This window comes from Petaurus breviceps, unplaced genomic scaffold (assembly GCF_028583685.1).
Source record: "Petaurus breviceps papuanus isolate PSGF00001 unplaced genomic scaffold, PetGlider_PUasm1.0 40, whole genome shotgun sequence".
Classification (NCBI taxonomy): Eukaryota; Metazoa; Chordata; class Mammalia; order Diprotodontia; family Petauridae; genus Petaurus; species Petaurus breviceps.
Window position 1 is genome coordinate 4709541 of NW_027186315.1, and position 26697 is coordinate 4736237.

At 34.1% G+C, this 26697-nt stretch overlaps 1 protein-coding gene across 3 annotated transcripts in view; it reads left to right on the forward strand.

Moving 5' to 3' along the window:
* The window catches only part of LOC138170876 (cadherin-9), a 187462-nt gene that overhangs the window by 146286 nt on the left and 14479 nt on the right, over positions 1–26697 (forward strand). For all 3 annotated transcript variants that reach the window (XM_069100360.1, XM_069100361.1, XM_069100362.1), the window contains 3 exons: positions 1581–1834; positions 25372–25508; positions 26416–26537. In XM_069100360.1, coding sequence (XP_068956461.1) covers positions 1581–1834; positions 25372–25508; positions 26416–26537 — 513 coding nt within the window. The remainder of the gene's footprint in view (positions 1–1580; positions 1835–25371; positions 25509–26415; positions 26538–26697) is intronic.

Genomic DNA, 26697 nt, shown 5'->3' on the forward strand with positions numbered 1-26697 from the left:
TTTTAAACTTATTTTATTTGGCTTCATTAAAGGTGTCTTGGACTCAAAATAAAATACTTTTTTTGAAGGTTATTGCCTAGCTTATTACATACATATTATATTTTGGAAGATATCAATTTAATATGAGTAATGATAATAATCAAACATATTTTCTTCAAGTATTAAAATTATTTTGGTAATGTTTAATACTGTATATAAAAATGTTTTCACCCTAAATATATTGAAATTGGCCAATATCAAGCTAAATTTTATATATTTAATTACATTACCTTATATTTTAGCAGGTAATATCAATTCAACATTTCCTCCCAAGGACTAATAAAAATGCATCATTTTGTGTTCTCAAGATTCAGATAGAGAATATTTTACGTAGCTAGCATAGTTTAAAAAAAGGGAATTGGACAAATAGCTGAGATCAGGCACACTTTATTTTACTTTGACTCACATTTTATTATTCCCTCTGAATCTATGCCAGTGCAAAATTGAGACCTTTAATATTAATATTCCTCAGAATATAATGTTGAAGATAATATAGATTACTCAATAAAAGGAAAATTCATTTGCAACTAAAAATTGACACTTGTCTCAAACAATTTTTATTGAACAATTATGTGTTAGGACTTGTAGATAAAAAAAGATAACAAATACTTTTTACTCACAGTAGCTCACATTCACCTGAGGGAGTGAGAGAGGGAGAGAGAGAGAGAGACAGAAAGAGAGAGAGACAGACAGACAGACAGACAGAGACAGAGAGATAGGAACAGAGAGAGAGATACAGACATAGAAAGAGGCACAGAGAAAGGCAGACAGAAAAAGAGAAAGATACAGAGACAGAGAATAACAAAATAAAACAAAAATGGGGGGGGGGTTAAGAAAGGGCACATGTAGCAGGTTTCACCTGAGTTGAACACTGGAAAAACCAAGAGATTATAAGAGGCAGATGTTATATAAGAGTTCATTTTTTGCTTTTGTAAAAATTTAGAGGCAGAATATGGAATGTGATTTATGGGGAACAATTAGCAGATCAATTTGGCCAGAAAAAACAGTGATTGGAAAGAAGAAATGTGAAATATAATTGGAAAGGTGGGGACCAGATTATGGTGGTCCTTAAATGTCAGACTGAAGATTCTATATTTTATCATAAAGGCAATAGTGAATCAATTTAGATTCTTTGATTTTCAGTAGGATTTAAAATAATCAAGTATGTATTTTATGATATCAATTTGGCAGATATTTGATAGAAATATTCGTTAGGGAAGAGACAAAAATCATGAAGACCAATTATGAAGCAATTGCAATAGACCTAACAAGAGATGACAAATATCTTAAGCAAAATAGAGGATGACTGTTCCAATCAGTGCGCTATTCAATCTATTTTGACAAACATTTAGAAAATACCTGTTTTACAGTGAGTTTACCTTAAGCTTCAACTTTGCCATTGGTGTGATGATCATTACTTTTCAGAAGCTATTTATCTGTAGTTTATACTATCAAGAAATGATTTATTGTTTTATCTTGTCATGGATTCAAATGAATGTTCTATTATAAAATGTGAACACTTTTGTCAATTTTATCTCTAGCAATTAGATTTTGAAAAGAAAATGCAATATATTCTAAGAGCAGAAGCAAGTAATATCTATACTGATCCACGTTTCCGACACCTGGGGCCATTTAAGGATACAGCAGTAGTCAAAATCTCTGTGGAAGATGTCGATGAACCCCCTGTCTTCAGTAAATCATTTTATTTGATTGAAGTAGATGAAGATGTCAAAGAAGGCAGCATTATTGGACAAGTCATGGCTTATGATCCAGATTCCATCAAGAATTTGATAAAGTAAGTTCTTCAGAAATGATCACATTGTCACACTCAACAATCAAACCTTTATTCCATCACTGACACTCTATTTGCAAAAGTAAATATTATAATATGATGTTTTCTTAAGTTTATTAGTCATGATCAATTATGTTTTTCTTCCATCATATTCCTTTAGAAATAAAACAGAATTATCAAAGAAATTATATGTAAAGAACAAAATTCTAAATTATGGAAATGGAGAGGATGATGTTTCCATTGTTATTCTTATCATTATAAATACTTGCAATACTGAAAAATTTGAAGAAATAGTTGTTCCTGAAATAACATGCACATCACAAAACTCAAAACATAAAAGAAAAAATAATATGCTAATAGAACTCCTCATATCCAAAATTAGATATTAATAACTATAATTTCTTGAATTGCTAATTATACCAGATGTGTTTTCTTGGGTTAAAAGTAATTTGCAAAACCTTAGAACTTTCTTTTATCCTATCAGTTTTTTCCCATATTTGTCATTTAAAGATTTTCAATGCTAAAGTACTGACTGCTTGTAATAGAAGATGATTTGTTTTCATGGTTACTAAGGGATATATGCTTATATGTGTTTATATTTTAAATGATCTTTCTTGTAATTCATGTGTATTTTCTACTCATTAACACAGATCTACCTCTCTGCCTTCTCAACCTGTATAACACTTGTTCATATCGTTTCTCAAATCCTACCTACCGTCAATCTAATGTTTTGTGTTTATTGATGGGTAATTATTGTGTTATTGATGGGTAATGTCTCATTCTGGAAAAAAAAAGAAAGCATGTTTTTTTTTTAATTTTTCAATATTAATAGGAAAAAACCCACTATATTTAAATTAAAAAGAACTTAACCATACCATCATTAATTTTCTTATTTAAAAAGATATATTACAGTGGATTTTTTTTTCAAAACAAACTGCTACATCTAAAACCTACCTTGAATTTATTATGGCAATCTTTGCAAATAGAGGAGTTAAAGTATACTTAACATACCTTCTTTTTAATCCACTTTTAAGTGTATATGTATTACATGTAATCAGGTATTATATTTGTAATTTGTTTGGCATATGGGGAAAATTTCATACCAACATACATAAAATATCATTTTCAGAGCTCGCTGTTTGTCAAATGAATTTGATCAAAAATATGCAACTATATCTGCATAATATGTATAATACACATTTATGTATGTATGTATGTATGTATTTGTGCTATACACTGTGCTAAGCACAAAGTATACAAAGTGGGGAGGGGGGCAAGACGTAATTCCTGCCCTTAAGTACTTCATATTTTAATAGGATAGACATCAGACAAAAACCTATGCATACAAGAATTAGAGTAAAATTGGAAGGTAATCTCAGAGTACAAACTCTATTTTGGAGAAGGGAAAGAAAGGAAGGGAGGGAAAGTCATGAAGACTATGAGAGATAAGGTGAACCTTAAAAGATAACAGGGAAGCCAGGAGTGGGAAATAAAGAGAGAAAGAATTTTAGTTTTGGGAGATAGCCAATGAAATACCAAGGGAGTGACAGATCTAATGTTGTTATGTACAGAAAAAACACCAGTATTGCTGGATGATAGTGTATACGATAGGGAGAAAAATGTCATAAAACTTAAAACAGAGGAATGGGCTAAGTTGTGAAGAATTTAAAAAGTCAAAAGAGCAATTTATATTTTATTCTTAAGGTAATAGGGTGCTACTGGGGCTTATTGAGTAGGAAAATGTCAGGATTAAATATGTGCTTTAGAAAAATATTTTTTTCATTTTCAGTTTATTGAATTTTTGTTCAATTTCCATAACATTAGCATTTCCATAACAAAGTATAATAAAAATGATGGCACATGAATTTGCAAATCTATTATGTAAAACTTGTTATTCCTTTTAAATATATGATAAATTATGCCATGCATACCTCTATTTGTCAGTTCCTTCTCTTGATTCAGATATGGTCTTTCTTCATATTTTCTTTAAGAGTTAATTTGGGTATTTATAATAGTCAAAATTATTTATTTGATCAGTTGTTATTAAAACAACATTCTTGTTATTGTATACAATCTTTTTTTGATTCTGCTCATTTCACTCTTCATTATTTCATGCAAGTCTTTCTATGTTTTTTTTTTCCCTAAGATCAATGAGCTCACCATTTCTTATAGCACAGTAATATTCCATTATAATCATATACTATAACCGGTGAAGCCATTCCCCAATTGGTGGGCATCCCTGCAATTTCTAGATCTTTGTCACCACAAATAGAGCTGCAATAAAAGTTTTAGGACCTGTAGTTTCTTTTCCTTTTTTTCACCCTGATCAACTACTTTGGAAATAGACCTAGTAGTGGTATTGCTGGGTCAAAGTGTATATAGCCAGTTTAATAACCCTTTGGGCATAATTCCAGATTGTTCTCCAATATGGTTGGATCAGTTCACAATTCCACCAACAATTAATTAATTTCCCAATTTTTCCATATTCCTCCAATATTTGTTTCTTTCCTTTCAATAATTTTAGCCAATCTGGTAAGTGTAAAATGATATCTCAACATTATAATAGTTATCTGGGACTAAGAAATAGAAACATATATCAATGCAATAGAGTAGACATACAACTTCAAGCAGCAAATAAAAACAATATCCTTTTTTTGACAAGTGTAAAGACTTCATTTTGAGATAAGAATTCATTGTTTGGTAAAATTTGTGAAAACTGGAAAGCAGTATGGTAGAAACTTGTCATGGAACAATATCTTACAGCATTTACCAAGAAAAATAACTTTGATAGCAATTGTAGGATGAATTGGAACAATGAGAGAAGAGTATGGTGGTGGGGCATGAAAGTTATTGCTGTATTCTAGGCATTCAGTTATGATGGTCTTATCCAGTATGAGTAGAGAAAAGGGGTATGAGAAATATTTTGAAGTTAGAAATGATAAGACAACAACACCTGAATTTACTGATACAATGTACAAGAAGAGTTAGGTATAAAACTGAGATTGTAAACCTTGGTGACTGGGAATACACTGGGAAAATGGTGGTATTCTTAACAGTAATAGGAAAGTTTAGAAGAGGGGAAGGTTTTGCAGAGAAGTACAAAGAATTTTATTTTAAATATATTGACTTTGTGAGGCGTGGAAAACATTCATTTTAATATGTTGAAAAGGAATTTAATGTGTGTGTATATAGATATATGTTTGTATGTATGTGTGTATATATATATATATATATATATAGGTATGTGTATGTTATGAGTGAACCTCATAAATAATTACATGCAGTAAAATTCAATTCATTTCAATACAATTCAAGATATTGATACTTTCATGTTACATAGAGTGCCTTTAATGAACATTTTTTTCTTCAATGAAAAGGAATGAATACCCAAAATATTAATATCCTATAGGTCAGCAGGGTGAAACTCATCCCTCAAAATGCAGAGGAGTCCAACATGGATTGAATGCAGAAAAGTTTTATTGGGAGAAAAATCAGACACTAGTGCCAAGGCTACAAGGACAAAATAAAAAAGGAGCCCAAAGCCCAGGAGAGGTAGCTGAGATTTATACTTGAAAATCACAAAGGATAGGTTCAGAGAGGGGTTTAGAAAAAAAAAGAATGGAAAGGCTTTCCCAGGTACAGGTAGTATACTGAAGCAGGATTTTTGTAGGACCTCATGACCACATGACTAGTTTAGGCTTTTCGGGGTGTATAGCTCAGCAATATCATCCAGCAAACATCAGCAATGTTATCTCTGAGTGAGCAAACTTTGGCACAATGCAGGTTCCTAATTTAGTAAAAGGGCTTATTCTATGTGTAGTGCACTTGTCTGGTAAGATAATTCATAGAAAATAGACATATTAATCTCAAGGGTATTCTCACACTTAACACTCCCCTACACCCACTCCCCAAACAATTCCCTTCCAGACTGTTCCTAGTACAGGAAACACCAATTTTGAAAATACTTTCTTTCCTTTCCTATCACTGATGTTGAAATCATTCACAAAATTTTTGGCCATACATATCTATATGAAAATGTAAACTATATATATATGTACATATATATATATATACACGTACATATATATATATAGTCAACATGATATAAGAAAATTGAAATAATTAGAACCTGATTGAACCAGTTTAATATGGATTGAAAGAGTTTAAACTGTATTGAACACAAGTATTTAAATATAGGTAATGGTTCTTTAGCTAATTAGTTACTTATGTAATTAGGGGAATAGGAACTTAGATACTTAAGTACTTAAATGATTGGGCATTTAAGTACTTGGATGCTTAGGGAATTGTATACTTAGATATTTAAGGGAATTAAGTACTTTATTAGGAACTCATTAAGAGGGGTATTTTGGTACTCACATAATTACTTAGCCACATATGTATTTGGTCAAATAGTTACTCAAATATTAAGATACTTATGTATTTGTGTACTTAGGTAAGTGGGAACTTAGATACTTAGACAAATGGTAAGTGGGGAGCTAGTTGATCCAGTATATGGGGTGCTGGGCCTGGAGTCAGGAAGATACTTTCCTCAGTTTAAATCTGGACATAGACACTTACTAGATGTATGTCCCTTGTCAAGTCACTTAACCCTGTTTGCCTCAGTTTCCTCATATGTAAAATGAGCTGGAGAAGAAAATGATAAGCTACTCCAGTATCTTTATCAAGAAAACTCCTAATGAGCTCAGAAAGATTCAAAAACAACTGAAAAGATTGAACAACAAAACAACAAGAGTTTGTGCTTAGATAGGTTGTGCATAAGCACTTAGGTAATTAATTATACAGGGATTTGAGTTATACTGCAGTTAGGCACTTAGGCAATTTGGTAATTAGGTAATCATTTACTTAGGTATTTAGAAACATGGACACTTAGATGCTTAGGTAATTAGATACTTTGCCAGTTAGGTACTTAGGCACTTAGGTACTTAGGTAATTAAATGAGTACTTAGGCACATAGACACATTAGCACTTAATTATTTTGGGCAGCTAAGTGGTAAAGTAGATAGTGTCAGCCCTGGAGACAGGAAGATCTAAGTTCAAATCTGGCCTCAGAAACTTGCTAGCTTGTGATTCTGGGCAGTGGTGCTAAGTGTCTGAGCCTGGATTTGATCCCCAGGACATCCCGACACTGGAGCCACTGCTCTTACTCGCTGTGCTACCTGGAAGCCCCAATACTGGTACCTTTTAATGCTTCTTGAAGAAATCATATTTGATATAAAGATGTGAATCTAATGAATACTATTAAAGTATCTGGTCTCCCTAATTTCTGTGTCTAAAACCATTTCCCAACATTGTTCTTACCATGTCCCCCTGTGCCTATTATCATTTTGAAGTCACTAAAAATAAAGGTATATACTTACTTGTCCTGATATATCTTAAGCTTTCCATAGACTTTGTATATTGTTAAATGGATTTTACTGAACCAGTCTCTAATTTGGGAATACTCAGAGCCACACAAAGCAAGTATAGAGACAAGAGTAATAAAGTTTAATCAGTTTCAAAGTTATGAATTCTCTCTAAGCTAGAGTAAAAGCACAGGTTATGTACATAAATCACAAGTAAGGAAGGAAGGGGGAGAGGTGGATTACAAACAATCATTTCCAGGGGCTGAGTGGTTTCCCATGGTTCCCACAATATAGGTGTTCTGGAATCTGTGGGAACAGTATTATTCAAGTCTTTGGTGGGCTTTGCTTGGTGGAGAGTTCTGTGATGGGGTAAAGGTTCTACAATCTTTGATTCACTTTAGTTAAGGTACACAGGCACAAGAATGCAGTGATTGTGAGTATTGCCAAGCATTTGTTCAATCATTTCAAGCACTATTTTAAGTCTCTGACTCCCAAGTCAGAGTCTCTTGAGAAATATAAATAATTAGTATATTTGTTACATGAATCATATCAATTAATTTGAAAATCATAATTCCCTTCAGATAATTCCTTTTTTAGTATGTAAAGTAAAAAGATGAAACATATTCCATGGTGGTCTTTCTATAGTATTACCAGTTCACATGACAGAATTTATTATTGCTTGTTGCCTTTTAGCAGATGATGTGCTGACTATATCAATTTGTTTATTTTCTTCACTAAAGAGAATCTTTGCATCATTCTCTTTTCAATAACCTCATTAAGAATTCTGGCTTCACTTATACGCAAGAGGTTAATATGTATGTGGTTTGTGGCAATCATTTGATGAGTGAAAAAAAATAGTATGTAAAAGAGTTTTAAGAATTAGAATGAGTTTTTTGATGACAAAATGACCACATTGTCACTGTATAAAAAGGAGTCTGCATGAGACTGAGAGATTTTTTTTCATTTTCCCCTATATGTGGGTAACCATGGCCAAAATAAAATGTATCAAGTATTACCCAACTTCCTATTGATATAATTATTCATATCCCTGTCCTTAAAATGAAGCCATGTCATCTATAAACTGGCCTACACTAGGAGCATGTCCCCAATAGGTCCTTTGGGGATTTATATTCATTTATGGTGCCTCTGAGCACTGAATATTATTTCCATTCTCCAGTAAGTTATCCACTTAAAACTCTTACAGAAGCACTTAAAGTATGGTAATAGTTTATAAGATTTTTATGTAAAGAAAAACAAACCTAAATTATTTTAACATTTTACATGTATTAAATGAAAAATATAAAACATTTAATATGCTATAATTACTATGCTAAATATTGAGATACATATGCAGAAGCAAAGTCATGCCCTGCCCTCAAGGTCAGGTTTTAATTTAGTTTGGAAAATTGCTAGGATGGTGATTGGAGGCATAGGATAATAAATTGATAGACCTCATCCAGGAAAAATGACAAGAGTTGATTTGGCTATGGTTCGATAATTGTAAACACAGAAAAGGAGAAAGTTGTTGACAGCTGCCTAAGTACTGAAGTTGAAGTATGCCTTGGATAAAGCCTGGTAATAGAGCCAACAAGGAAAGCACCAACTGGGAAAGTGGAGCCTTGGTGCTGTAGCTTCTGGGGAGTGAATACTACAAGAAATGGCTTATAGTCCATGCCAATACATTTGTTAAGGTGCCCAGGAATTTAAATAACAATACCCCCCAAAATATCAAGACTTCTTTTACCCCTTAAACCTTAAATAAAACTAATAATTTTAATAATTTTTCCTCTTGATCCAGTCATGTGGTTTCATGGATGGAAGGAATTCTTAGTGACTAAATTCCTTCCACTATTCCATTTTTTTTTAAGCAATCAGGGTTAAGTAACTTGCTCAAGGTTACAAGGCCAGTTATTTCTGGGTGTGGTGCTGAGTATCTGAGCCCGGATTTGATCCAGGTCATCCTGACACTGGAGCTGGTGCTCTTACTCGCTGAGCCACCTGGCTGCCCCTAAGCAATTGGGGTTAAGTAACTTGCTCAAGGTTACACAGCCAGGTGTTTCTGGGTGGGTGCTAAGTGTCTGAGCCCGGGATTCGATCTCCAGGTCTTCTCAACACTGGAGCCGGTGCTCTTACTCGCTCTGCTACCTGGCTGCCCCCACTATTCTATTGTTAAATATTTGTCAACCTTACATTTTAGAGGCTTTGTGGGAGCACTAAAAGGATAAATGACTTGCTTTGAGTCATATAGCTAATATGTGTTACAGGTAATATTTAACCTAAGGTTTCCTGATGCCAAGGCCAGGTATCTATCCACTACACTATGTCTTTCAAATAATGCCCACATGGGAAGACTAATTACCATCAGGCTGCTATTGTTATTGTTTATCCTTCTTTCTCCAAGAGGACTATGACATCAAGAGGGTGATGCCATGACTTGCAAGTGAATTGGATTTAAGTGAGGTAGGGTTATGCAAAGGCACCAGCCTAACTTTTTTCCTCCAGAGCCATCTGGCTTAAATGGCAAGAAATAAATCAGGATGATTGGAGATAGTTCCTTATTATCGTAAAAATGTCTTGTAAAAGAGGACTGGGTTTCAATTCTGATTCTGACATATAATAGACTGAGAAGGAGTGATTTTATAGATATTTAGTTCATTTATGAGAATGGAAATAATAACATGCACACATATGATATAAGTTAAATTAGAACCATTATGAGGCTACCTTGTAAATATCAAGCAATCAAACAAGGGTCAAATGTTATACTTATATCTATGAATAATCACTTCTTTGTCTGCATATTTCTTCATATGACAGCCAAACCTACATAAGAATCTTGAACTATGTGAGTACAACTTTGAATAAAAGTAATGCCCAATGGTATAAACATCTTGCCTTGGATTATGAGACCAGCTAAAATCCTAACACTTCTTCATTCATAGCTAGTATAGAGAAAATGAATATAGTGCTGTAAGGTTTATAAAGTACTTTACAAATATCATCTCATTTTATCCTCACAAGAACCTTGGGAGGTAGGGACTATTATCGGCCTTATTTTATAGTATAAGAAATTGAGTTAAAGAAAGGTTAAGGGATTTTCCCAGGATCACTCAGCTAGGGTCTGATAGAATTTTATCTCATATCTTCCTGACTCAATTTCCAGCATTCTCCATTTTTATTAAGTACTTTCCACAAAGAGTACAGGAAAGTTCTAGGGAGAGAGGTGACATAACGTATCTTATATTACAGAATAGTCCAGGCTCTATGGTGAATTTGATTAGTAGAACATAAGATGCTACCACTAGTGATGACAGTGGCCACCTGGTCAAATTGAGAACTTTCCCCTTATGACCCTATCCCCAAATTTAGCATTATCAGTCACTAAATTGGTATAAGAAAGACAGGATAACATAGTATGAATAAAAAGTATGGGCTCCGAAACCGGAGGACCTGTGCTCATATTGTTAGTCTGATGCTTAACATCTGAATAAATTTGGGCAAGACACATAACCTGTCGGGTATAGTTTCTCTTCTGTAACATGAAAGGTCCTATTTAATTTAGGATTTACAATCTTCTTATAAGAGCCTTATAATCTCTCTAGAAAATTCTTAATCTGGCATCCATGAAATTTTTTAAAAATATTTTCAAAATTATGTTTTAATGTATTTCCATATCTTTGAAATCCCACTTATTTTATTTTGTACATCTAAAAACATTATTCTGAGAAGCATTTACTAGGTTTCACCAGACTGCCAAAAAGGTCTAAGCCAAAAACCAAAAGTTTAAGAAACCCTCTTAAATGATGGATTCTTGTCAGAAGAGCTATCTCTCTCCCTCCTTCCCTTTCGACATTAAAGTCTGAAAGTCCAAGAAAGAGAAAGATTGAGGAAAAGGGTTGGAGCCACTTTTCAGCTAGATTTTATTGGTGGTGGGGTATCAATGGTAGAATGGAATGATTTTTCACCTCTAAATCTCAGTCATCATCTTTTAGGTAGTCATAGTCATTGGGAACCAATTAGAGAATTCTTCATTCAAATTAGAGGAGTCTTCATTGATTTTTTAATGTCCTCTCTGGAAGGGTTCAGGTCACATGTTTACTTCATTGGAAGTGCTCTTCAGGCATAAACTTGAATGTGTCTTGTTGATTGCAGGATTCGTCAAATTGCTTATAGGGGTCAATTCCATTTTCAAGTGCTTTACGACTAAGTTGTTCCCTGTGTGGAGAATGAATTGGAGAGAGTAGATGTTGGAGAATGGAATACTACATCAGGAGCAGTATTCTAAGATCGTATGCCACAAAGGTTAACCTAGTGTTTCCTTAAGATATGTTGAAACCATACTTAAGCCTTAACTGTCCAAGGGAACACAACTTCCTAGTAGCTTAAGTGCAATATCAAGCATAGGATAAAAATCAATCCAAGATTCTCACCAGTGGCCACTGCAGAGGCAGGGATGCTGCTCCCAGCTGAATCAATGTTGTTGTATCCTTGCTAAATATACTTTCTCTTCTGTGTCTCAATAAATCTTTTGTTAATAGTAAAAAAGAATCCCTACTAAACATCTACATAATGTGTTTGGTTGGTTCTGGGTTTATTTGTTTGTTTTTCCTGCTTGTCTTTAATACCCTGGTAACTGCTTAATTATTTTACATCAGGATGGCATCTTTAAAAATAAGAAACGAAAACACAATAGAGTAATCAATAACTTTTTCGGGGAGCCTCGCACATTTCTCCCTTCAGTCTGGCACACTCTCAAAGCAGTTCCTGACATTTATGCCTCTTGAAAGGAGCTGAATACTCTGATTGGCCTAATTGTTAGAGATATGGTATTTAATTTCTCTAGATTTGTTCTTTTTCATGCTGATTGGTATAAGGATATAGGGAGGAATATAGCACAGGATAATATTTTTGGCACAAAGACTATAGGAAGTTAAATTTTCAGTCATATTATAGTCACTTGTGTTTGATGTCCATGCTACTAATGATCAAATTTTTTCACACTGAAATATCCCATCATTGAAAATCTTTTTAGTCTCTATAATTTTTTATTTATATTTAGAAGACACAGACACTGATTGAATATTTTAGAGGCAATTTAAAACATGCTATTAGGATACTGAACAATTTCCTGATCTGGTGGGAAATTGTCTGCTCCTAAAGTAATAAATCATTACACTATGCTCAAAGAAACTTCCTGTCTTTCCAAAATGACCTTAGATTGAAAAAGAGTCAGATAGCTGTGTAAAAAAAATGGGAATGAAAATAAAACAAACAGACAAACAAAAACTAAGAGATCAGTAAGTCATCTCTAAAGGGGAATGATTTTCTACGAATATTTAACAAACATATTGGATTATACAGTTGCTGAAGACTAAGGCCAGAAACATGATATAAATGGTTACGATCAAGAATATCCCTAAGCTATGTTATGTGGCAGGTAGTAATATTCTCTTGTACTCTTCTATTTTAGCTAATCTTTCCTTCAGTTTTTTCTACCTCCCTAGAGTTACCTATCTTTGCCTCATTCTACAAGAGGGACATTGCAATCAAATTAATGTTAACTAACATGTTACTTGATAAAGTTTTTAGATATTTTCTATATAAGGGTTGGATGAAATCAAGACCTCATTTTTAGCTCTGATATCTTAAATTGGACGAGAATACACATATATCCATCAATCAATTAATCAGTACAAAGACCTTACTCTAAGTGCAATAAGCCTCTAGACTAAAATGGTATTGAACAAGAAACATTTTCTAATAGGCTGAAGAAACTTGGCCACAAAATAATCTACAAATTATCAATCAGAGATGAGAAGGGAGGAAATTCCAGAAATAGGAGTGACTAGAGTTCTAGATGAAATCTTTAAGAAGGAAACTCCTGAGGGAGTTGACAAAGGTAGAAGAAAATAAGATACTTTATATCAAACAGGTATCCTTCCTCTCCCTTAAGAGGACTTTCCACTTTGGAAGAATCAGGAAAATACTGAAATTCTTATTTTCTCATCAGAATCCTAGCTTCACACTAGGATCAGGTCCCATGTTACCATCAGTGTCTTAAATGGTATCTCTGAATTAGATTGTGGACATTATCTAGATCATCAGTAGCTAAGGTCAGACTGGACTTTTGACTCTATAAGGAGCCCAGCAAAGAAACTTCAGCAAATCTAAGGAAAACTTTTTTCAGTACCTCAAGAATTAGAGAAAAAAAACTTCCAGAAAAAAGGAGCTACCCCTTTGCCACCTGTATTCTCTAAGATGAAGCTTCTTTTCCCCTGGACTCAATCTGGACTTGTATATATCATAGATTTTGAGGGGATGTGGTGGGGAATGTTTTGTGCCAATTGTTCTCACTGTACCACCCTAGCAAATTCTGAAGATTACTTAAAATTGGCTGATTAAATTAATTTTCAACTGTTAATGGGGGTAGGGAGAACATCAGTAGGGGTTCAAGTCAATGACCTTAGAAGAGCATTCCTGAAATCTCAGAACTACACCTAGAACTGAGGGGAAGTTGTAGTTCTGGAAATTTAGCTCTGGAAATCTGAATTGTCAGTGGAAGTAAGAATTGGAAGAAGCATTCTCCAAAGCCTCCATGGACTACACTAGTGATATCAAATTCAAATAGAAAAAGAATCCTATGGTTGTGCATCTCAGAAAATGACAAATTAACATTATGTTGTATTTTAATTTTATTTATTTTGTTAAACATTTCCCTATTATATATTAATCCGCTTAGGAGTTTTATGGCTGCTTGACCTGTAGTCCCAAAGTTTGATACCTCTGGGCCATACTCTTCCCAGAGATTTTTTAAAAATGTATTTGTACTTCTGATTTAATCACAGTAATATTTACATTTTAATAGAAAACCTAAATATAAAAAAATAGTATCCCTGAAATCATAACATCTGTTGGGAAAACTATTTTCTGGCTAAGAGATCACATTAACCCCTCAATTAATTTATGCCACATGTAGAATAACTTAGACTAATAAAATACTAAAATTTGAGAATTAGAAGAGAGCTTCAGTAGAAACTCCTATTTTTACTGAGGATGAATTTGAAGGTTATGTTACTTGTCCAGAGTTAAACAAGCAACACATGGATAAACTACTGTTCAAATCCAGGCAAATTCATCAAATCCACATATATTCCAATTTATCACTATTCTTTGTCATTCAATGTGAAATAACAATTTAGAATATCCCATTCTTGGGGAGGCTAGGTGATGCAGTGAATAGAGCACCAGTCCTGGAGTCAGGAGGACCTGAGTTCAAATCCGGATTCAGACACTTAACACAAAACTAGTCATGTGACCTTGGGCAAGTCACTTGACCCCAATTACCCTGCATTCCCCCTCCAAAAAAAGCAAAAAAGAATTTGAATATAGCTTTCTTTTATTAGTGGAACTCTGGAATTCTGATTTAACAAGAATATGACCCAGGAGGGTCTGATCTGCTCCCCTAGAAGTCAGAGGGGCTCAAGAAACTGGTGAAAGAAAGGAATATATTAAGTATAAGAGTAGGAGTTCTCTACCACAGAATGTAGGGAACTAACCCCACCAAACAGCAAAACATTCATCACACATACTTTTAGAAATTTATCTGCCACTTACAACATGTAAAAAGGATTTGAGATTATCATTACAATTAGCAGCTGTTGTCAACTCTGCCTCACTTCATTAGCAATCAAGTTTTCCTCAGGTTACAGACTTGATTATATCCTCACAGGTTCTGAGAACAGATGCTTCCTACATCCCACCTCTTATGGTCTCACTGCATTTTAAAGTTCAGCTATTTTTAGGAGCACCCCTTGATATTGATATCAATTCAAGAGCTCACAACCAAACAAAATTTGGTGCCCAAGTATTTAATTTTGACTCAGAGAAGATTAGAAGTTTATCATGGAGAGGCAGCAAACAGAAAGCAAGATTTTTTTTTCAAATGAGAAGACATAAGGCAACTAATTTCTGATGAAGGGATTAGAATTCTGCGGGCAAAATCCAAGTATTACAAACCATACTAGACCTTCAGATTGTTGTTTTGGATGGGATTTTGTTCCAAAGATCATAAAGCTAAAAATAACATTCCAATTCTACAGAAGCTAATAATAATAGCTAGTACTTCTATAGCATCTAAAATGCTCCAGGCACTTGTTCAAATATTAACTTGTTTGAGTTGTTCAATAAGCCCAGAAAGTAGTGCTATCATTATGCCCATTTTATAATTGAGGAACCTGACATTAAGTGATTTTCTTAAGGTCACACATCTAACAAGTGTCTGAGGTAGGATTTGAATTCAGATCTTCTTGACCTAAGGCCAGCACTCTATCTACCATACCACCAGGTGCCTGTTGGGCTGAAAGCACAACAAAGCTAATGCACAGTCCCCTTAGCAGTACCAAGACCACTGAGTCTAGAGTCAAAAGACTTGGGTTTAAAACCTATCCTGGTTTCTTGGAAATTGTGAGAATATGAGAAAAGTAAGTCCTTTAACTTTATTAAACCTCAGCTTCCTTCAGGTAAAGTGGAGTTAATAATACTTTCATTCCCTACCAATCAGAGGTAGTATGGTTCAATGGCAATAGTATTGGGCATGAAATCAGGAAGATTAAGTTTCAAATTCTGCTTCAGAAGCTTATTTGTCATTTGGCTTTGGTAAATTTCTTAATTTCTCTTATTCTACCCAAATGTAGAATAGGAATAACATGAGTACAAACCCCATGGAGTTGATGGGGGTATCAAACTGACCTTAAAGAATTTTAGAAATTATAGAAAGATCAGTTACCAGCATCACTGGAATTTTTAGGAGTAAAATGAAGATTCAGTGTCTGATCCTCTGAACCCTTTTAATCTCACTGAACAATACGATATGGAAATAATAGGACTTGAACTAATAACCTGATTATTTGTTCCTTTTTTTGTTTGTTCTGTTGTTGTTAAGGATAAAATATGCTATTTGCATAATTGTGTTTGTAATATTTAAAGTGTTACATAAATATGAGTTATGGATTTTGATAATTTTGTGAGTTATTTTACGTCATTTATGTGAGGACTCTCCCATAAGTGTGCAAACAGACCTCCTCATTCACTCAAGCCTTCTGCATATTTGTAACTCTTACCCATGTTAGCCCATACATTCTTTACCAAAGTTTGTATCAAAATGATAGGGGAAAGAGGGGAAGCATTTTCTAAAATGCTATCAATTCATGAATTAACAAGTTGAAGTAAGAACTCTACACAGAGAAAAAAAAAATCTCTGTCTCCCTGTCTTTCACAGAGAGACAGAGACAGCAACAGAGAGACAGAGAGAGGAGAGAGAAGAGAGAGAGAAAAGAGAGACAGAGACAGAGAGACAGAGAGACAGAGAGAGAGACAGAGAGAGAGAGAGAGAGAGAGAGAGAGAGAATTACATTTCTTGAATTTTTCCTTCACTGATTTGTTTTGGTGGACATTTCTTGGATGAGGTTGTGAGAATGTTTGATACTTCTGCTTAGAGGTGGAGTAAGAATAAATGAAAGGGCATGTGAAGGTAGGGAGGATAAAAAAATGAAAAAAAGAAAAACTTCACAATTCTAATCAATATTCTTCCTGCCCCTCCCTCCCTAGTCTCTGTAGGAAGTCTGTGGGTTTCTCCATAGAGAATGGTTAGTTCACTGATATCTGGGAGTACTATTAAAAGAGGCCATTCCTTGAGACATAGAATGTAGTAAATGAATACTAATCATTTGCTAAAGTGAATTTTATGCAAAAAAAGACAAAGGAATATCATCCTCCATTTCTATAAAAAATTGGATAATGGCTTCTAAATATTTGCATATCTTTCCCAATAATTATGAGTCTGTTAATACATATTTATTAAAAACAGTATGTACCAGGGACAGCTAGGGATGTCACAATGGATAGAGTACCAGCCCCCAGAGACAGGAGGATCTGATTTCAAATCCAGTCTCAAATATTTACTAGCTATGTGACACTGGGGAAGTTACTTAAACCTCAATTTCCTCATTTGTAAAATGATATGGAGTATGAAATGTCAAACAACTATGGTATCTTTGACAAGAAAACCCCAAATGGAGTCATGGAAAGTTGGACATGACTTAAATAGCTCAGCAACAAAACAAAACAAAACAAGAAATATACCAGCCACTTTGCTAAGTGCTGGGATTACAAAAAAGAAGCAAAAGACAGGCTTTTCCCTCAAGAAGCTCAAAATCTAATGTGGGAGACAATAAGCAAACATGTAAGTATGTATGCATAATATATACGAATATGTAATGTGTGTATACATATATATGTACATATGCTATCTATAAGATAAATAGGAAATTATTTAAAAACTGAAAACACTAGAATTGAGGATTTGTGAAGGCCTCGTGTAGAAAGATGAACTTTTAGTTAGGTCTTTAAGGAGACCAGGAAACCCAGGACAAAGAGATGAGGAAAAACAGCATTGCTAGCATGAAGAATAACTAATAACAATGCCCAGAGTCAAGAGTATCTTGTTCAAGGGTATTCCATGGCAGGGAGGCCATGGTCGCTGGGATGAAAGAGTACTAAGTGTAAGAAGTCTGGGGATAGGAAGAAATCTTTTTTGCTTCCTTTTTTTTGGGGGGGGGGGTTGAAATTCTTTGAGTACCAAACAGAATATTTTATATTTGATCTTGGAGATAATCAAGAGCCACCAAAGTTTATTGAGTAGGGGTGTGTTTCAGGAAAATCACTTTGCATCTAGAGAATAGATTGGAGTAGGGAAAAAGTAGAGCTACACAGACCAACTAGCAGTCTATCGCCATAATCCATGTGTGAATTGATGAGGACCTGCACCAGGGTGGTGACAGTATCAAAAGAGAGAATGGTTCATTGAGAGATTTGAAAAGGTGAAGTTGACTAGTCTTAGAAATAGACCAGATATCGGGAGTGAGAAATAGTGAGGAGCTAAAGAAGGCCCCTGAGGGACTGGAAGAATAATGTTGCCCTCAACAATATTAAGGAAGTTAGGAAGTATGGAGAGGAAAAAAAGGGAAAGATCCTTAGCTCATTTTTAGACATTGAGTTTAAGATGTCTACTTTACATCTAGTTCCAAATGTGTGAAGAACAACTGGAGATGAGTGATTGAACATCAGCAGAGAAGTTCAGGCAGAATAGGTATACTTGAGAATCATCAGCTTAACAATTGTAATTAAATCCCCTGAAGCTAATGAGATCACCATATGAGTAGTAAAGAAGTAGAGGAGAAAAGTTTCCATGATAGAGTTTTGTGGGACAACTATGGTTAGAGGGCATAACCTATATGAAGATCCAACAAAAGAGAATGAGCTGATAGGTAGGAATAGAACCAGAAGTGTTCAGGGAAAAGAAAAATAGTATCAAGGAGAAGCATGTGATAAGCAGTGCCAAAGGCTGTAGAGAGGTCAATAAGAACTTTGAGAAAAGGTCATTGGATAGTTCAGTTAACACCTTTTGCTTCAGTTTCTCAAGGAAGAATCCAGTGAGCAAAATATTATGAATATAGAAAGATGGAATTTACATCATCACTACCAACTGATCTAAGTCATCGTAGGGCTCTCTTTTGTGAATGGGATGTTTCTTTTTAAGGATAATCCAAAGATTAGACCAATGGGAAGAATGAAAAAAAAAATGCTCCTAAGCAGTACTCCAGAAAGATCTATTCATCAAATTACACAGTGTTCAAAATGGAAGAGAACTTAGTGATCATCAATTCCTACATTCTCTTATGGGAAAGCCAAGGACAAGAGAGTGACTTTGCAAAGGTTACATAGTCAGTTATTTGTGAGCCATGATGGATCACATATCTATCTTCTGAATCATACTCCAGTGACCATACGACTCTTCCAAGTTGCCTAGTAAAATTAAAAAATGTCCATCTCTCCCTTTAAACAAAAGGTGCTCTAGTCTTAGGACAGGAAGCTGTAGAAGCAAGAAGATGTGGTATAATTATTATTATTATTAGTAGTAGTAGTAGTATTTCCTTGTTATCCTGAAACATTTCCAGTGAAAACAATCAAACTAATATACATCTATTTACATACTAGAGATTCTAATCCAGTACTCCAAATTTCAAACTTTATATTTTGAAACTATGTTGTGTAGAACAGTCTTCTTCTAGAAGCTTTCTAGGTTTCTGTGTGGGTATGTGGCAAAATGTTAAACTTGAGGATTTGGGTAGAAATTACCTTTTTCTCCCTCATGTTTAACTGTTTAGCTACGCATGAGAGAAACATTTCTTAGTCATTCCTTTTTTATTGCTGTTTTCTGTACCCAAATTGAATTTTCATATTTGACTTTCTGTATTTTATTTCTCTCCTCTTATAAACAAGGGCCATGGCAAAAACAATGGCCACAGTATTGTTCTCTATAGGCAGAAATTTACTTGGGCATTTCTGTGCCAATCAAAGGACATGTTCAATCCCTATCCCCATCTGTTTTTAGTAAAATGATTCTGTTAAAGAAAAAAAAAAACAAAAAAAGGCAATGCCAAATTATCCCTACTCACTAAGTATTTAATAATTCAATCCTTTATGCCACTTGTGTGTGTATATATTTGCAAAATCACTTTAATTATTTTTACCCACAATATACCCCTGAACCATTCTTTAGGTCATATGCAGTTTGATTCCTTAGAGGCTGTGGCATTCCAAGATTCACAACTATATGGTATTGTCTCAAGAACATTCAAAGTAAGAGAGGTAGCATAGTGAAATGAACAGTGTATACTTAGAGACAGGAAGATCTGAGCTCTAATCTTTGTTAGGCGATTTGAGGTAGCACAGTGGCACAGTGGATGGTATTCTGGACCTAGAGTCAAGGATATCTGAATTCAAAGTTGGCCTCAAATACTTACTAGCTATTTGATGTCGGGGGAAGTCATTAAACCTGTTTGCCTCAGTTTCCTCATTTGTAAAATGGGATAAAAATAGTAACTAGCTACCAGGATGGTTGTGAGGATCAAACAATATAAAAAAATTGTAAAGAGCTTTGCAAACCTTAACTGCTAGGTATTATTATGGGCAACTTTCTCACAATATTACTTTGTCATATGTAAAATAGAAATAGTACTATCTATAGTATCTATAGCACTTAAATCATAGGATTATTATGAAGATAAAATGGAATGTCCTTTAGAAACCCGAAAGAGTTCTAAAAATGTTGATTATTATCACAAAAATAAGATGAATTTTTCACAAAGAACAGTAGGATCACTAAAAGTACTACTTAATTACTCAGATGAAAGCTTCCCAGGATTTTTCTTTCTCTTCAGTCCTTGGCCCAATTAATTCGTACTCTGATATGCCTGTCCAAGGTACTAATGGACTTTCATTTCACATGCATGGCATAATGGAGAAGGTATTCCTTGTCCTTGTGTTTTCTACATAATTTTTTAGACATAGCTCTTTTTTATCATGAATTTTATTAAGAAAAGGGGCAAATGGATTATTGCAGTTAACACATTATATACAAACACCAACATTGGAGATTCCATGGTAAAGCACTTTTATCACCATCTATTGAGAATTCCTCTTATATTTAGTTAGAATTGGTATATAACATATTACATTGACACCTTTATGTCAAATGATGATAATAAATATTAAGGGGAAAGGTAAGTAATATAGTTATGTGGCATGAATTAGGATTAATAGAGGGAGAGCCTGAGGGTTCCACTGATTTTCATAAAGTACAAAAAGACTTAAAGAAAAGACATCAGGAGGTTGGATGAATTTTTTGTGATGGATCCGTGGAAAAATAAGGATAACAGTAGAATTGGATAAAGGGACAGATGTATTATAGATTAAACCATTAAAGCAGTGACCAAACTGGTGAGATCATAGTTCCACTGGAGTACATTTACTTATCATGTGATATAATAATAATAATAATAATAATAACAATAGCATTTACACAATGCTTTTAGATTTGCATATTGTGTATATGTGTATGTGTATGTATAGTCTCATTTAATCACCCAATCAATTTAAAAGCATATATTAAGGACTCATTATTTTTTGGCCTCTGTGCTGTTTTGGGGACACAAAGAATGGTTAAAATGGCCCTTGCCCTCCAGGAGCTCACATTATAATGGGAGAGACTATATGTATAACTATCTACTTATATAAGAAATATGTAGATAATAGATGAGAGGTCATCTCAGAAGTAAAGGCAATAGCACTTGGGAGACCAGGAAAGGTATCCTCAGGAAGGTGGAATTTGAGTTGGGTTTTGAGCGAAGGTAGGGAAATTAATAGAAGATGAGGAAGGAAAGCATTTCAGACATAAGTAGATCAGTACACAGCATAGAGATAGGAGGTAGAATGTCATGTGTGAGGGACAAGTAATCCAGTTTAGTTGATTGTTGAATAGTAGAGAGGAGTAAATAGTAAAGCAGGCTTAACGTGGGGCATTGCCTATAAACCAAAATATATGTTTTACACATATATCCAAATAGACACATACAGACACAACACCATATATATGTATATATATACACACATATATCACTATGCTGAATGCATATTATAACTTAAGAATGCTAAATACATACATGTCTTATGTGAATTCAACTAAATACATATTTATATGCATATATAAAGACACATAGGAATATGATATGTAGATATACCTGAAGAAATTTAGATATCTAGAGATAGAGTAGATATGATTTCATCAGTGTAGGGAATAAACACATCCATATGTATATATACCTATATTTGTATATCCATGTAACTGTTTATTAATGAAGTCAAGATAAAGTCCCAGTTTCCTTAATTTCCTTGCCTTTTGTTTATTCTACTATTTTCTCCTTTGTACCACCATTGCAGAATTCCTAAATGTTGTTGAATGATAGCATCTGTTTGTAAAGGTCTATTTATTAGTATACTCCTCAATACCACTGTGATCATGAGGTTCCACTATACCTTGTTGAGAATTTAAGTGACTTGATCTAGGTCACACAGTAAAGATCTAAGGTAAGATTTGAACCTAAGTCCTTTGACTCTAAGTCAGTACTATTTATGTCCATGTTGTACACTATTAAGCATTAGCATTACATTCATCATATCAATGTGTGGGAGAGAAGTATAAGCACCATATGTGATATATCATATATCCCTATATTCAGGAGGAAAGGGAATTGCTCTTAACCTAAGCAGTATCTTGCAACTAAGATTCTTGTAGTAGTATTGCTCTACAATTGCCAATAGAATAAACAGATTTCATTATGCATAGCTATATATATATTTATTATAATATAATTTGAATTTTATTGTGCTGGGGCAATTATGAATGTTCTTTACAAACAATGACAATTTCATTGGTCAGCAAAAAAACATGCACAAAATTATAATTGAACAAAAAGTCAATTGAATTCATGTGGATAGGTTTTGTTGTTGTTCAGTTGTTTCAGTAGTGTCTAACACTTTTTCATCCTATTTGGGGTTTTCTTGGCAAAGATAGTGGAATGGTTCTCCATTTCCTTCTCCAGAACATTTTACATATGAGGAAACTGAGGCAAACAGGATTAAGTGCCTAGCCCAGGGTCACATAACTACTAAAGTTTCTGAGGTCAGATTTGAACTCAGGGCTCCCTGACTCCAGGTTCAGCAATCTACAACAACTCCCTGCCCCATGAATAGGAATAATACACTAATACACAAATAAAAATGTCAGTTCTACCATTCCTCACCATGTATAACTCCTTATCCATTTTTCATTCAACTAACTAATGAATCTAAACTCTTCTCTCCGTGTTCTTGTCTCCTAAACACAGTCTAGTAGGAGAAAGAAGGGGAATAACAGTAGTAGTAATAGCATTTAATACCATTTTCTATGAACCAGGCACCATGGTAGGCACATTAGAAATAATACTTCATTTTATTCTCACAAACACACTGTTAGATAAATTCTATTATCATCACAATCTTACAGTTGAACAAACTGAGGCAAACAGACTTTAAGTGAGTTGTCCAAGGTTGCACAGATAGCAAGTGTTTGACCTGATGTTTGAACTCAGGTATTTACAACTTATATATTCCAATCTCATTTGTCACCTTTACTCACCTGAAAATTAATTTGTTATCAAATGAGATAAAGAGCAAGAGTAAAATAAGGAATTCGTAGGAGAAGGGAAAGAAGAGAGGGAACATAATTAAAATTACTGACATATGGTAGAAATCTATTTTTTTGAGAAATATTATGACCCTGAACAAATATCATATATAATCTTTTCATTAAAAAAGATAAGAAAAGAAAGAAAAAGAAAATTTTATATCTTCTTTGGCATGAGTGAATCACTTTCAAATTCTTATGTTTCCTAAAATCTGCTTCTATTTTACCTATCTAACTTCATCTTTTACTTACTACCATAATGGAAATGGAAATTTGAAGATCTTCCCTGCCCCTTACTAGGCTGAATGTAATCACATGGAGCCTATGATGGGAGGAGTTAGCTAAACGGGTGAAGCAGGAAGGGGTCGAGCAGGAAATGAGTCAGAGCAGTTAGAGCAGAGGGAAAGAAAGGAGGGAGAAAAAGGATGCAGGAAAGCAGACAGTTAGGATTGTGAGTATTGTTTGTGGGAAGGCCTATGTCTATGCATGCATAGTTTTCTATTTATCTATATAGATAGATAAATATGGAATGTTTGACTTTAGAATTATATAGTCATTATTCAAATAGAATAAACCAGTGTTAAAACACAAGGCAGTATCAGTTAGAACATATAGAAAAAAATGGTAGGGTATAATTTGTAGTTTTCAACTTTAATACAATGCTTGGCAGATATTATATCTGGAAGTTGGTACTATAGATATGGAGTCAATAGGCCACCAAGAAATATTCCAAAAAAAATAATTGGATATAGCCTTGTCTCTGGAGTCTCACACAGTTGTGGAAATTCCTGGCATATGATAAGGATGAGGAGTATCCAAGCTAACTGGTCCCCTTGGATAATTCAATTCTTAGTTTAGCATAACAATAATTCTACCAAGTTGCTTTATGACCTTTTTCTATATCAGACACAGAACAATTGCTTTATGCTGTTACCAATAATAGACTCACCAAACGCTGACAAACAGAAATCAAAATGTCATTCATTTGGCACAACATTGGGCAGCAAGGTAATAAAATGTTTAAGCCTTCTGAGGACTGAGGGATTTTAACTTGTAGATCATTGGAAACTGATCAGATACACGTAGATTACAAGGTAATATTTTCTATTGTGTGTTTCCTGACATATTCATTAAAACTAAATGAATGCAGAATCAGAATTTTCTTGGGCTCCATAATGTAACTTGCAGAAGGAGTGACTGAAAAGATTTAAAGCAACAACAAAAACAAGAAAAAAATAGGACCCTGTGGAAAGAGATTTTTGCTTCTGTAGTAGTGATTAATGCTACTGTAATTAATTACACATCACCTGGGGCAGCTAGGTGGTACAATGAATAGAACACTGGGTCTGAAAGCAGGAGGACATGAGTTCAAATTCAGCCCCTGACTAGCTATCTTGGGCAAGTCACTTAACCTTGTTTGCTTTAGTGTCCTTATTTGTTAAAAAAAAAAGTGGGCTTGGAGGAGGAAATGGCAAGTCACACCAGGATCTTTGCCAGGAAAACCCTAAATGGAGTCATGAAAAGTTGGTCACTATTGAAACTATTGAACAAGAACATAGATCACTTAGGGTTGCAGTTCCAGTCAATATAACAAACTGGGACAACTCCTCTTTAATGTAAAAGGACAGAGACCTGAGTCCCTTAAAAAAAGTTTACCTTTTTAACATATTATAAACATATTTTATAATATTCAATTCAATAACTAATTAGGAGGAACCTCCCACATTCTGTTAGAACTAACCTGAAATAAGAGAAATCAATTGTAGCAGCACTTAATCCCTGGAAGGTTCATGAAAGGAAACTTAAACATAAAAAAAAAATAAGCACTACAAAGGAAACATGTACATTGTGCAAAATAGCAAAATCCCAGTACGCTGGCAAAAGCCAAGTACATAGATTCATTCCAAAATGGCAATAATAGTGTTAACATATTCTCAGAGACACAATCCACAATTCATTCAGATGTATTTTGTAAAATTACCTGTTTCTTCAAGTAGTAGTACTACAGCTTAAAATTTTGAAACATATTGACCTGTGTCTCTGTTTCCTGACAGATATTCAGTGGATCGACACACTGATATGGACAGAATATTCAATATACATTCTGCGAATGGGTCAATCTTCACCTTGAAACCCCTTGACCGAGAAGCATATCCTTGGCACAACATTACCATTACTGCTACTGAAATTAGTAAGTTGAAGATTATTTTATCCAAAACCATTGTGTTTCACTAGCATACATCCATACTTTACAAGAATCGGCCTTACGAACTTGTGTTTTTCTTTTGTATATTATACCATTTTAATATAGCTTCCCTTTTTTAATCATATTCATTTCCAATATTTTTCTATTATTAATACAACATTGATTATAGGAAGAAGTATATTTTATTGATTAGAGTCATAATCAGAAAGTTTTAGAAGAATTGATGCAAAAATACATAAACACAAACAAGGGGATAGAGGATACAACCATACAGACACAGACTGAGGGAAAATATTCAGATTTTAAAGAGAAAGAGACAGATAAAAAGAGAATTCAAGCGTTCTTTGTTGTCAACATGACCTAGGTTGAACTCCTGGATTGGATACATTCTATTGTTAAGAAAAAGTCACTTAATTTCTCAGAGCACCAGGCAATTATCTAAGACTATAAGATACAGACAAGTTTCCCACCTAAATTAGTGGAGGGAGTTGTTTCACACTGAATATTCCCTATAGCCATGAAATAATAGGTCTGTGTTCAGTCCCAATGTAATGTATATACATGTATGCAATACATAACTCCATATGTACATAACATTATAGGTCTCTTCTTTGATCATGGGCTAGAGAAAACAACATAAATCATTTATCATGATAAGATAATTGGTTAACAGGACTAATAACATTTTAATTTTTAATATCTTTTTCTTTTTAATTTTGGTCTTGTAAGTGTACTGAAACATTCATAAGGGAGCCAATGTGGAAAATGAAAAATCATAGAAGTGACTTGTTGCTAGGTTACAAATGGTGCAAGTGATATCATTGTTAATGTTGTAAATGATACAAAAGTTGTTTATGTTTTGCTGTTCTTGTTGTTTTCTTTTCCATTCCAGATAACCCAAAGCAAAGTAGTCACATTCCTGTCTTCATCAGAATTTTGGATATAAATGATCATGCACCGGAGTTTGCCAAATATTATGAAACATTTGTTTGTGAAAATGCAAAACCTGGGCAGGTAAATGCATGATATATACAAAGTCATGTTTTCTCTCCCTCTCCTCCCCTCTCTTCTTCTCCTCTTCCTTCTCCTCCTCCTCCTCCTCCTCCTCTTCCTCCTCTTCCTCCTCTTCCTCCTCCTCCTCCTCCTTTTTCTTCTTCTTCTTCTTCTTCTTCTT